Below are 12,938 nucleotides of genomic sequence, written 5' to 3'. Positions count from 1 at the left end.
AAGTCTCGCTTGAATTACTCGCGGACCACGCATCGCACAGACATGACACGCATATCAAATGAAAGAGGAGAAGCAGAGCTTTGCATTGATACCAAATACATCGATCATTTCGTATTATAAAATCAGACGAATTTACAAACAAATAATAATGTCATATAATTTGGCTACCTTTACTCTCGTTTGATTTCCTCGTGAAATCGCGATCAAAAAGATATGGCACGCATGTCAGATGAAAGAGGAGAGCTAGAGCTATCCACAGATACCAAATACAACCTTCTAGGCCATAAAACAGACGAAGTGACAGCAAAATAATAACTTCATTTAGCTCCACTTACCTCCTGTTTTTGTGTGGCATAATAGCATGTTCATAATCCAATGTTATCATGTGTTTCTCTATGGCAAGTCACGTTCATAACACGGTTTTGAGATCCTAGCAAACTCCTGTATGGTATCCAATTCAAGACTCATATTGCATCCAAATTTGTTTGACAAATAAACACTTTTTGCCTTTACTTTGTTCATTGCAATGCAGTAAAACAAATATTATAGAGAATCATCATCTGTGCACGTCATGTGTGCTACTGCAAACAAGTCATGTCAGATCAGCTAGTGTCACAAATATGGAGTGCAAAAAGTGCCAAAAAGTCATTTTTTCATCACTAAATAAAAATTGCCATTTATTTCTGGAAGGCACACACCACATATTTCTGTAAATTGCTCAGCCCCAAAGTATACCTCCACCATGGTTCTTATATTGCCATTTTCAGGACAGTCAGGCCTACACAACCATGCAAGTTTCGTCGAGATGTGAGCTTGCTGTGGTGAGATACACGTAAAAATGCAAGAATTTGTATAGTACGCTTTTCACATTTTTATTATTTAAAAATCTAAATCAAATCAATGCAAGTATTTATACATGATACTGTTGCAGATCTAGATAGCCTAGACTGTGCTGAAAAAAACAATATGTAGCATGTGTGAATGGCACTTACAATGACCAGGATAAATGCTTCTAACTAGAGGTAGTGAAAATGCCCTTAAAACAGCTTAGGGCTCATAGGGTCACTAAACGTCACACGAAACGTCAGCTTGAAACTTGATAAGTTCGATTTCAAACATCATTTTAAGAGGTGTTTTGTACCTACTGGATTTTGCAGTGCTCGACGTCACGTCTCGTTTATGTCGTCGCTGTGCTCCATTGTGACAAATAAAACGCGATTCTTGGCGAGTCGAAACTGTTTGCTTTGTGGGTGCTGAGACCCACTTCCCTGGCCTTCCTGCCTGTCACCTCCATCATTGGATCAGGTGCCTTCGGCGCCCAGAGCTCATTTGACATCGCCTCAAAAACCAAGACAAATCGAAACGCGCACCATGCCAGACAATGTAACAGAGGTAGGCTACAGCATCCAAGTAGGTCTCCAACCTACAATAAGTATCTTACATTATCGAATACAATTCATGAGAATACACCTTAAATCTTAACGGAAGTTAAACTGACCTGTAAGACCCTCCATTGGTTTTCTTTGCAGACTAGCCATATTGGGCATTCCATATCAAGGCAGTAGCCTAGCTAGTCAACATTGAGGGCGACCAAATGTTCCATATAGGCTACAAATTCATGAACAAATGGAGTAATAAGTCTATATCTTTTCTTTTCTTTTTTTGTAAGTGTGTAATTGTATTACATGCAGTGGCGATTCTAGAGATGTGTAACAAGGGCGGCCCTAGTGGGGCACTGGTTAATTCAAGGGTGGCATCTAGATAAACAGAAACAGGCTCAAGTTGTTAAATTAGCACACATGCATAAGTAAAACCATGCACCACGCACCATATCATAAATTGAAGGACAAAGAAGGACAAAGACCATACTCTCACATCAAATGTCTTTGTAATTGGACAAAAAGTCAAATACAGTTTTCAGCTCATTTTCAGCTCTGAACAAAACCCGTTCAGAAATTAGGCCATTTGAGCAAAAGTGGAAGTGTGAAATGTTTTTTTGCCAGTGGTTCTTAACTGGTCTGGTTTTGGAAGCCATAATTTCACAAGTTTATAAAGTTGTGACCTATATATATATTTAGCATTCAGGCCAACGAATATGGTGAGGAAGCCTACATAAGACGCGCAAAGTGCCTGGCCTATTTGTGTGGAAAATGCAGATGTTTGGCATTATATTTGTGAAGTCTTTAACTGCTGATATTATCTCAAAGTACTTTTAAATTAAAATGATGCATACTTTTATAAAATTAGCTCCCTAACATTATATTTACATGACCTGTCACATAAACATTGTCTATGTTCATGCCATGGCAATGGCTGACATAGGCTACGAATACATTTTATCAAAATAACGGGCCAATGATAGATCTGATCATATATCTGATTGCCGATTTTTAATTTCTTTTTAGCCACAAGCTCCGCGACCCATCACTCAGATCAGTACCACAACCCACTTTTGGGTTCCAACCCACCAGTTAAGAAACACTGGCCTAAGCTATAAACTTTCCACAATGTCAATATTACATTAGGGTAGTAGACTATTTACAATACATTTCAAACTAGTATGCTGCAAGTGCATCAAGAAATTTCTCGCCCTTGACTGTTAATGGTGAATAGTAGACTAGGATTTTGGGGTGGCACCTGGGGTGGCCAATTGAATCTCAAGGGTGGCCTGTGCCACCCAGAGCCACCCCTCTGGCTACGCCCCTGGGCCTGTCCCCTGAATACATTGTAAAAAAAAATACAGTCTCTGTAGACAGCCCAGGCTCAAAATAGGCAAAGCCTGGTGCAAGTGTGGACCATGAAACATAGCAAAAATGTCCAGCCAATCACCAACGACATGCAGGTTCAGGAGAGTTTCAGTTGCATGGAAGGGTTGGGGAGGGAGGGGTGAGACAGTTCTCTGTTTTGCTTGAATGTCAACAGACGTGACGTCACCCAACACCTTTAAGTTCCCAAGAAACTGGAAGTTTCTCATCTTTTATTGGATCATCGTCCTGAATCACAATTTTATAACAAGTCTGGGCAAATTACTAAATCAACACCAGTCCTCTAATCTGGGTCCTTCCCTTCATCTCAGCCCATATTTATGAAAACGTGTCATATGCTCTCCCCCACTCTGGAATTGCTGCTACCTTGGTCTTACTAGAGTCATTCCACCGCAACGCCAGATGTTGTGATAACCACAGGGTCTGCAAAAACAGTGGCGCACACAACACACGTAACACTCAAGTGAAGCACCCCATAATCAGAGAGAGGGACACTCTAGGTAGGGACACCCCACACACTATGGGATCTCAGACAATCTCTGAGCTATGTTCGTTTGAGCGACATGTGAACTAATAATAACTAAGGGTATATCAGGTAGGCTATATCTTTCTGTAGGGTATATTGGGGAAGCCCATACAAGAATGCAAGAAGCACAGACATAATACACGCCCAAGATCCTCTTACGGAGTAGAAGGATTGATTTGCATTGAGCTCAATGAGCATCAAACCAGCTAATAGGTTAACTGAAAAAAAACACCATGCCGATCTCTAGGTATGGTGAAGGTTATGTGATGACGTTTTAATTCCAAAGGCCAAGGGAACTTTATTAGGATGCATATCTTGGATCCATGAAATAAGTGGCCTTTAGAAATAAAAAAAAATCTGCCGCCTTTATGGGAATTTAACATAGGGGTCAAATACTTATGACCCCTGTATTTTAAGGAAGAACATTTATTTATTTAGGATGCATTATTCATTCACAAAGGAAATTAGTGTCCTTAAAGTTAGGATATTTCCTCGTTTATACTGAAGGCATTAAGATCAATTTCCAAAAGATGATTTTATACTCTTTTTAGCCAACTTTAGAATGGGTTCATCCGCACTATATGTAGGGCATAATCTCATCCATATACCACACACTGCCTGCATGAAAACATTTACTGACAGGGGACATGGATATTACTCCATTATCAGTGAATAACCCAGAAGAACCAAATGAATCAGATGTTGTGTATAGGTTTTTCTCAGAAATGCCAGCGCCCAAGGACAACTGTACTTGTGAACGTGTCTATAGTGAGAATTTCATCCCATCCGTGTCACAGAGTTCCTAGGAAAAACAAACTTGTTTTACCACAGTTTTACACAATTTTCTCCACGCTTGATCACCTCATTGCTTGTGTCAACTCCGATTCTACATTTTCAAAAAAACAACACACAAGTCTAGACAGGAGCACACGTTTTGCTCGCAAAACACTCTAACACTGGGAAAACATTAAAGCATGCAGCAAAAGCACATTTTGCCTCCAAACAGCACAACTTGTAGTCAAATCACTGTGTGCTTTGACGGAGTTTAATACTATTTTTTTTTGCTGTGCCATATCTCTCATTTGTCTGGTTTTAGAAAAACTGTGAAACTACCAAATATATTCAGCGAGTATTTGAAAGAAATTACTTATTTTGTACTACTTCTAGTTAACATATCTATGAAGTAATGACATTTGTAATTTTCAGCATTTTATATGTTGTCTAAATATGGGTTTTTGAGAATAGTAGATGGTCACATTCTGTTTTTATTTTCATTTTACACAACGTCCCAACTTTTTCTGATTTGGGGTTGTACAGTACAGTTAATCAAGCTACTGAATCTGAATGTCTCCCACAGCAGAGCCTCATACCTGAGGAGTCTAGCCCTGTTACCGATGAAGCAACCAAAAAGAAGAAAAAAACATTCTCTTTTTGGAAATCTGATCCCACATCTGTGACAAGTGACGCAAAAGATGCCAGGGAGGAGAGAGGCCTCCTGAAGGACGGAAGCCTACTTGGGACAGAAAGCATGGAGGACATTTCGGCTTTACCGTTAGTGGGAAACAGTCTTGAGTTTCAGTTTTTTTATGTTATCTAAAGATTGCGGCAACCCAGTGGGTGGCCTATACTGTATATACCCAAATTTTGTGTGAACTCTGCAGCTTTGCAGAATTTCTCTTAGGTCTTTTTTGTCTGTTGATTAATTTCAGTGGAGCTGGGACCATGGGCGAGATGTCCTGCTTGTCAGACCAGCCACTCTCTGAAGAGCATTTGGAGGGTGAGGGAACAAAGCCAAAAGACATGGCAACTACAGCATAGTTTTATTATCTTGAAATGTGTGACTGCCTGAATTCAAAATCTAGCAAATCATTTCAAACAGATACAACAATGGTCCATCTTATCTTGGATCTTGATACTTTTCCCCATCATTTTGTTGTCAAATAGCAGCTAAAACAAATATATTTGTTCTGTGTTACTATCAACCTCAGTGTTGTCCCCTGTTTTGTCGTTTGCAGCATTTAAGGCTGCTTACAGGCATGTGAAGAGATCACTTCCAGATGAGCAGTCACCTGTACAGACCAGCTCACAGCAGAACAACACAGCCTGGAGTGACGATGGTAAGCAAAGTGTTGTGTCTGCACTTGGAGCCACACCACTAGGTGTCAGTATAATGTTACATACTGTAGTAGCCGGTGGGGAGAATGAAGATGTATGAGTTCGGATGTAGGGTTGAACTTGTATTGCTACCATGCTTTGAATGCTGTAGAAATGAGTTTTAGTTCATACGTCAGCCTCCTGTGCTTTACTACTTTCAAGATAACACACAGACAGATAGAAGCTCTCCACAGGGCTTCCAATGCCACGGCCATGGCGTCTGGGTCTGTGGATATTGTCACAGACGACCTTCTGGAAATTATATTAAATATATACACATGTACTGTATTTAAATGTGTAAAGGAGAGAGACACACAAATAGCCTTAAAGGGTTAAAATAGCAACTAATTTAAGTCTTAGCTTGTTATAGGGGGATATTTAGTTTTTACATTGTTTGTGAGACTGTTTGAATGGAATTTGTCTGTTTTCAGATGATGAGGCTTTCCATAAGTTTCTTTCAGTCGTCACGGATAAGCAAAAATTCAAACTGTGTCTGAAAGGTTAGTTTGGTTGCGATGAAACCCTGAAAACTGTTCCTATTAACTAAAGTTTGAATTTACTCTGGTGGTCAGCTGTAATGTGGAGACATAATTCCATTTCCCTCCCTTCTCTCTCTGTCTATCTAGGTGACCCTGAGGCTGAGCCTTACATACACTGTTTTAGAACCCTTAACAGTATTCTGAATGCAGATAACATTCCCAGTTTTGCACCTGGGGAGCACATGAGGTAAACACTGTCACATCGCCATCAGCGCAGCTCTTTGTGTAACCTCATAGCCTCTACTACTCTGTCATTTATCTGGTGAAAAGGTTCTACTAGTTTGAGGAGATTTAGAGTGTGGTTCCTCTTGTACTGAGCAGGATTACCATTGCAACAACCATCAGTAGGGTAAAATTGACCTGTCTCACGACGGTCTGAACCCAGCTCACGTTCCCTATTAGTGGGTGAACAATCCAACGCTTGGTGAATTCTGCTGCACAATGATAGGAAGAGCCAACATCATATCCTGAGATGTTTGATTTTGAACTTCAGTATTTGCCAGTGAATGGTCATATAGTATCTGTGAACTTGTAATGTTACAGTTTCCCCAACAAATTTCCGAACAGTTTTTGTCATAATCCATAATCCATAATGAATAGATTTATAAAGATTCAGTCTTTATGTCTTAGCTTTCTTTAATGTATGTAGTGTAGACTTATTTAAGGCTTTAACATGCTTCAGTTTAATATCTACCATCATTGTGTAACACGCTTCTCCCTTCTCTGAGACATAATTGGCATAGGCATGGGACCAATGACAAACAAAATAGTGTTCTCGCTTGGGCCAGGTGACCTTTAACCTCTGTGCTGTTCAATCTCTGTAGACTACCAAGCTCCTCTTAAATGTTTTAAATGCTAGAGATACAGTAAATCAATGATTTAAAGTATTCTAGTCCCAGGAAACTCTGTCAACAAGCAAAATGTGTGTGAACAATAGCTATGGTGTTGTATGTGTACTGTAAGTATTTAGCTGACTCATCAATGTTTGCACTTAAGTTCTTGGTGTTAAATTTGCAAATAGTTTTTACTTGGATATTAAATTCGAGTTAGTTAGACTTAAGACTTTGCACAGACTGTATATATTGGAACTATATTGGAACTATATTTATTGGTAATTGCACAGGTTTCATAAAAGAAAATCTCTGAATGGAGTGCCCAACGAGGAGAACCACAATCACGTGATCACCTATTATGCCAAAGGAGCCCACCTGGTGGGACTGCATTCCAGACAGCTGCTGAAGTACATCCTGCCTGATTGTTAGCATCACCACGGTTACAACAAAGTTATCTATGGTTATGGTTATGGTTATTGTAGACACTTTTGCCCAAAGTGACGTGTCTGATCTATGAAGTATTTTAATCACTGAATTTGCATGACCGCAGATATGGTCTGAGCCCCAAAACATTATATTTTTACAACAATTTACAAAATTGTCTCTTTAATCCAAGGCACTGACGATACGAGGAGCCCTTATTCCAAGCGACCTTCCCTGAATCCTACCTACAGGCCGCACAACAAATACATGTCATCACCAAAGATTCAGCATATAAAATCCTCTAAAAGCAAGAAGACTTTGGAGATAGAGGATCGCATTAGACAGGTTAGTCATGTACACACACATACTTACCTGTCTGTAAGCTTAAGTAGAGATGTATATGCATACAGTGTTGTGCATAGATGTCACATGTCAAAGTCAGCGAAAAGTAATGGTTTTTGAAAGGTACCATGAAGTATGCACAGTGCATCCGCAGGGTTTTCAGATCCTCTCAAGTTTTCCACATTTTGTTATGTTTCAGACTTATCTTAACATTTTTTAATTAATATCAATCTACACACAATACTCCAATACTCCACAAAAAGCAGGTATTTGGAGTGTTTTGTACATTTATAAAAAATATTATAAAATAAAAGACTGAAATATCCCAGTCCAAACTCATAAGAAAATGTGAAAACTTGGAAGGGTCTGGCAACTTTCCATTGCACTATACAGTATAGCAGTGACAGAGAATGCATGTGGTTGTGGAACATGAACAGTGCTCTTTCCCCACCACTCCGACAGCTAACAATCAAACGGGAAGGGATGAAGACTAATGAAATGGTCACACCTGTGAAAGTTAAGGTCCATCTGAAGGTGAAGAACAGAGAGGAGCTGACCTATGATGACATTAACCAGATTAGACGCAAGGTGATCCACACAACACGTATACACATGCAAACACCAAAGTATACATGTAATACATACAAACATCTGAACAATATCGCTCCAATGTAACTAATGCTCAAGCAGTGTGTTCTAGGGCAAATATCATCAATAACAGAATAGTAATCTTTCATGGGTCTTAAATCCCATGCATTCATTTCTCCATTTATAAATATCAGTTTCGTATTAACACTTTCATTGCCTTTGGTCCCTGTTGACCATTTTCTGCCTTTTCCCTCTCTGTAGGCTAAGGCGGGAGTGGATTCATACCTGGGCAGCCTGACACTCTGCAAGAGGTGCGACACGTTGCAGTCGTGGGGCTCCCTGCAGAACTTCTATCCCACCCTGTCCAACAGCGCCAACTTCCCCGAGACCTTCAGCACCTACAGCTGGAGCTGGAGCGGCCGGAGGAACATGGTGGAGATCTCCGAGCTGGTGGAGATTGTGGAGGCGGCCGCGGCCCCGCCCACCTCTACCTCCTCTGTGCCGCGCAAATGACCAATGACCAGCATGACCAGCATGACCAATCGCATCTCATCCCTGTGGAGACCAAGGCAAACATCCCTCCCTCTGCCCTCTCTGTTGCATGCTGACTTCATCAATATGTGTAGAATAAAAACAGAACGATCGGGGAGATAGTAATGACATGGCTTGCCGCCATTTTGTGTTAAGCTCTCTCAGGCTTCTTTATCTTCTTTATTTATCACTGCCCATTAGAGATTTATATGCCTCATTTAGGATTTTAGAGGTCTGCCAAAGTTTGAACTCGATATACTGTAGCCTAGGCCTACTGTCACGACTAGTCTCAGGGCCGGTTTTAGCCTACATGTAGGCCTACTACATGGGTGGGCTGGTAGAAAATTTGGGTGGACAACATAGCAAAGCGGTTAAATTGGATCAAAATCGACACAAACACTCAGTTTGAGTTGTTGTCCAGTCTTGTATTTTTGCATTTTGTTGTCTTGTAATTTCTACAGAGTTGTTGTGATCAGAACATTGAGATTCAGGAAGATGATCTAATGCAAGATGAGTAACGTGCACGTACGTTGCTCACACACACCAACCTGAAGTTTCGAGAGAATTTTAATGATCAGTTTCTTGAGAACTTTAATCATTTAATTGGAACTGGTTATGTGGTTGACGTGCAACAAGTTGCCCCAGGTTTCGCTTAAGCAACACGAGGAAAAGTTCATATAATTCATAATTTGCCCAGACTTGTTGTGGATCACAAATAATACTGTTAACTTTAATCATCCAGTCGGAACACACATGGAACCATGGTTGTACTGTAACATTGCTCAAATAGCCTAACTTAACTTATACCCTATCATGAATTTGAGTTTGGTTCATGGTTTTTCTGTTATTTGGACCCTAATGTGCTTTTCTTGTAGTCCAAATCCAAAGAATAGGACTGAGTGTTCAAAATAAAACTTTACCTATTTTACCAACCAAGATACAGAATAGACCATATTTCCAAATAAACGCTATTTGTGCTCATACACTACTGTACAGTATGTGCTCTGGGATGGGTGCAATCAGGGGCGTAGCCAGAGGGGTGGCTCCGGTTGGCACAGGCCACCCTTGAGATTCAATTGGCCACCCCAGGTGCCACCCCAAAATCCTAGTCTACTCTTCGCCATTAACAGTCAAAGGCGAGACATTTCTTGATGCACTTGCAGCACACTAGTTTGAAATATCAGGGTTCAGAAATATAAGCAATCCAGCAAACATGCTTGCAGTTCTAGGCTACATGGCTTATTGTTTTTTTTTTTTATTGCATGTGAGTTTACAATAGGCTACTGCTTTCGCTAACACGAAAACATATATCTACCTATCGCATCTGCCAATGCCCATTTATCTTATTACACACACAAAACCCAGTATTGTAATTGTAGAATCGCGTAATAGGCACATTTTTATATCTGCCTATTCTACCTACTCAGCCGACACTGTTGTATTGTTATGTTGTATTGTAAATAGTCTACTACCCTAATATAATATTGACATTGTGGAAAGTTTATAGCTTAGGCCAGTGTTTCTTAACTGGTGGGTTGGAACCCAAAAGTGGGTTGTGGTACTAATCTGAGTGATGGGTCGCGGAGCTTGTGGCTAAAAAGAAATTAAAAATCGGCAATTTAAAATGCTACCTGATCAGATCTATCATTGGCCCGTTATTTTGATAAAAACTTTTCGTAGCCTATGTCATCCATTGCCATGGCATGGACATAGACAATGTTTATGTGACAGACTGGTCATGTTAGATATAATGTTAGGGAGCTAATTTTATAAAAGTATGCATAATTTTAAGATATCATGTGAAACGCAAGTTGGCTGCAACCCTTGGGCAAAATAAGACAGTGTAGGGTGCACATGAGAGCATAAAAACATCCAAACTAAAGTGTCACTTGGAAACAACACACCCCTGTCAAAGACAAACCTGTCGAGTAGTACAGTACGTTGAGGTAATATCAGCAGTTAAAGACTTCACAAATGTAATGCCAAACATCTGCATTTTCCACACAAATAGGCCAGGCACTTTGCGTGTCTTATGTAGGCTACCTCACCATATTCGTTGGCCAGAATGCTAAATATATATATATATAGTTGGTCACAACTTTATGAACTTGTGAAATTATGGGTTCCAAAACCAGACCAGATAAGAACTACTGACAAAAAAACATTTCACACTTCCACCTTTGCTCAAATGGCCTAATTTCTGAACGGGTTTTGTTCAGAGCTGAAAACTGTATTTGACATTTTATTTTATTTGACATTATGAAATGGCTAGCTTTTTGAAAAAAAATCAGATCATCAGCAACATGCCATTGGATTTGATCCAAAATGTCTGAATACACCACACACCACCATCTTATTTGAAAACACACACTAGTTGCTGAAACAAATTCCTATAATGTTTTTTTTTTACATAAATGACAATAAAGTATCCTGAACCTTGAACCTTGAACAGCGTAAGCCTAATCACAACGTGATGTATTTGCTGTAGGCCTATTCCAGATAGCAAAATCAGATTGGCAGATAGCGAACCACTGGTGACATGCATTTAACTTGTCATATTATATTATTAAAGTTATTATTAGAGTTAACTAAAATGATGATGAAGTATAATTGAGCAAATGAAGAAGTTTTTAGACCAATAATGGCAAAATAATGGGGCATTTCTTGGCAAACTGCCAGCGGACCAACAGAGAACCAATGATAAAAACGCCAGCGAACGTCAGATCTGCCCCCAGTGTGAGGACAGTGGTCCGCCAGCCTATCAGGGATGTGCTTGGTTTCGTTATTTTCCTTATTAGCCTATAGGCTTATAGCCAATTAGTGATGTTTTTCACTACAACACAAGGCTAATGCCCCCCGACCCACTCATCCCCATGAAGGATCATTAATTGATCATAGTAATTACAATTTTTATCAAAATACCCGTGGTCATGATTTTTGCTATCGAGCAGCCCTAAAATGTAATGACTCTAGCATCTGGAAGGGTCCGGTTGGAGATCTGTGGGAACAGGAAGTTGAATAATTACCATTGTCAAGTCCCATTCCTCTCTGCCTAATAGTTGCCATTCCAGTTGGGTCATGGAATTCATAAGAAATGTGTGTGTTTGTCTGTGTGTGTTTGTTTGGGTTTTTGAGTGCTTTCCTCCTGATAAGTATCATGCATCATGCATTCCAGATGCCAATGGTGGGAGGGGATGTGTTTCAAGGGTCTGAAAGTTCAGTTTGTTCCCTTTTACGGTGTACGTGTGTGTCTGTCTGTCTACTGTATGTGCATATATATACTATACTCTAAATTATTAGCTAGGACATATCAAGACTATGTCTAGTTTTCTCTCATTTATGGCCCTTTGGGTCCTAGATAATTTGTAGCCTTGTTTGTCAAATGTGCTACATCTGACAAACTGCCTGATCTGACAGAGAAAATGTGAAATGCTGTAACTGGACAGTGGGATGTTTATGTTAGCCTAGTCTAGAGTTGAATATTCCCAGGACAAAGATTTCAGACTTCCCTGCTGACAGCCAAGATCCATAAAGCTTATGATAAGAAAATGCACATATATAGACATGTTACCATGTATTACCAGAAGAGTTTTGAGTTCATACCAGGTGCAATTTTGTTTATTATTCCTTTCTGAGCCATTTCTACTGAAAGATTGACTCATCTCTTTACTATTGTTCTTTCAGTTTAGATTCTGAAAGATTCTTATAAATAGTCTCACGAGCTGTCTCATCATCTCAAGATGCATTTAAAGATGGATGGATTTCCCCCCACATTTCATGTTAAAATGTGTCTGATGCTTCCCGCTTGAAAGTAACACCCAACTAGTCTTTTCTGTTATTGAGGAGTCTGCCTCTTTTGCCCTCTGCAAAACAGCCCTCTCCCCTGGGATTAGGACATAAAAGGATGGTATGTTCGAGCCTCTGCCTGGCAGCATGGTTTACAGTCCAGATAGCCCACTAAATGGGAGGATCCTACTGCTAAGCCCCCATACCCCACTTCCTTATAAGGACCAAGAAAACAGTTTTTGGGCACATTATGGCACATGTATACACACACACACACACACACACCGAGGGCTGAGAACCAAAGGGGCGGAAGTGACATTTCACCAACTTTACAGGAGAGCCAAAACAAATCTAACTGCTTCATATATGTTCACAGTTAAAGACCTTTGGTTTTTGTTCAATAGCTATATTTTTATAAATATTTTACTTCTATAATTTTGTCAGCTAAGAG

General features: G+C 39.9%; 1 protein-coding gene across 1 annotated transcript; it reads left to right on the top strand.

The window, feature by feature from the left end:
- Window positions 1-1,187: 1,187 nt before the first annotated feature.
- On the top strand, window positions 1,188-8,683 carry LOC134069673 (EF-hand calcium-binding domain-containing protein 3-like). Its single transcript, XM_062525701.1, has 10 exons — window positions 1,188-1,392; window positions 4,649-4,842; window positions 5,001-5,068; window positions 5,307-5,408; window positions 5,877-5,945; window positions 6,072-6,171; window positions 7,108-7,241; window positions 7,434-7,585; window positions 8,045-8,170; window positions 8,432-8,683. The coding sequence occupies exons 1-10, from the start codon at window positions 1,372-1,374 to the stop codon at window positions 8,681-8,683; spliced, it is 1,218 nt and encodes a 405-aa protein (XP_062381685.1). The 5' UTR covers window positions 1,188-1,371.
- Window positions 8,684-12,938: the final 4,255 nt, after the last annotated feature.

The sequence above is a fragment of the Sardina pilchardus genome, chromosome 22 (assembly GCF_963854185.1).
Source record: "Sardina pilchardus chromosome 22, fSarPil1.1, whole genome shotgun sequence".
Classification (NCBI taxonomy): domain Eukaryota; kingdom Metazoa; phylum Chordata; class Actinopteri; order Clupeiformes; family Clupeidae; genus Sardina; species Sardina pilchardus.
Note: the sequence above shows the minus strand (reverse complement) of the source record. Positions and strands in the feature narration are given on the sequence as shown.

Bases quoted from the DNA above. Each gene is read 5' to 3' on its own strand.
- LOC134069673 (XM_062525701.1), top strand. From the start codon at position 1,372: ATGCCAGACAATGTAACAGAG. The intron at 5,409-5,876 runs GTAAGCAAAGTG...GTCTGTTTTCAG, and splicing joins CACAGCCTGGAGTGACGATG to ATGATGAGGCTTTCCATAAG. The intron at 7,242-7,433 runs GTTAGCATCACC...CTTTAATCCAAG, and splicing joins GAAGTACATCCTGCCTGATT to GCACTGACGATACGAGGAGC.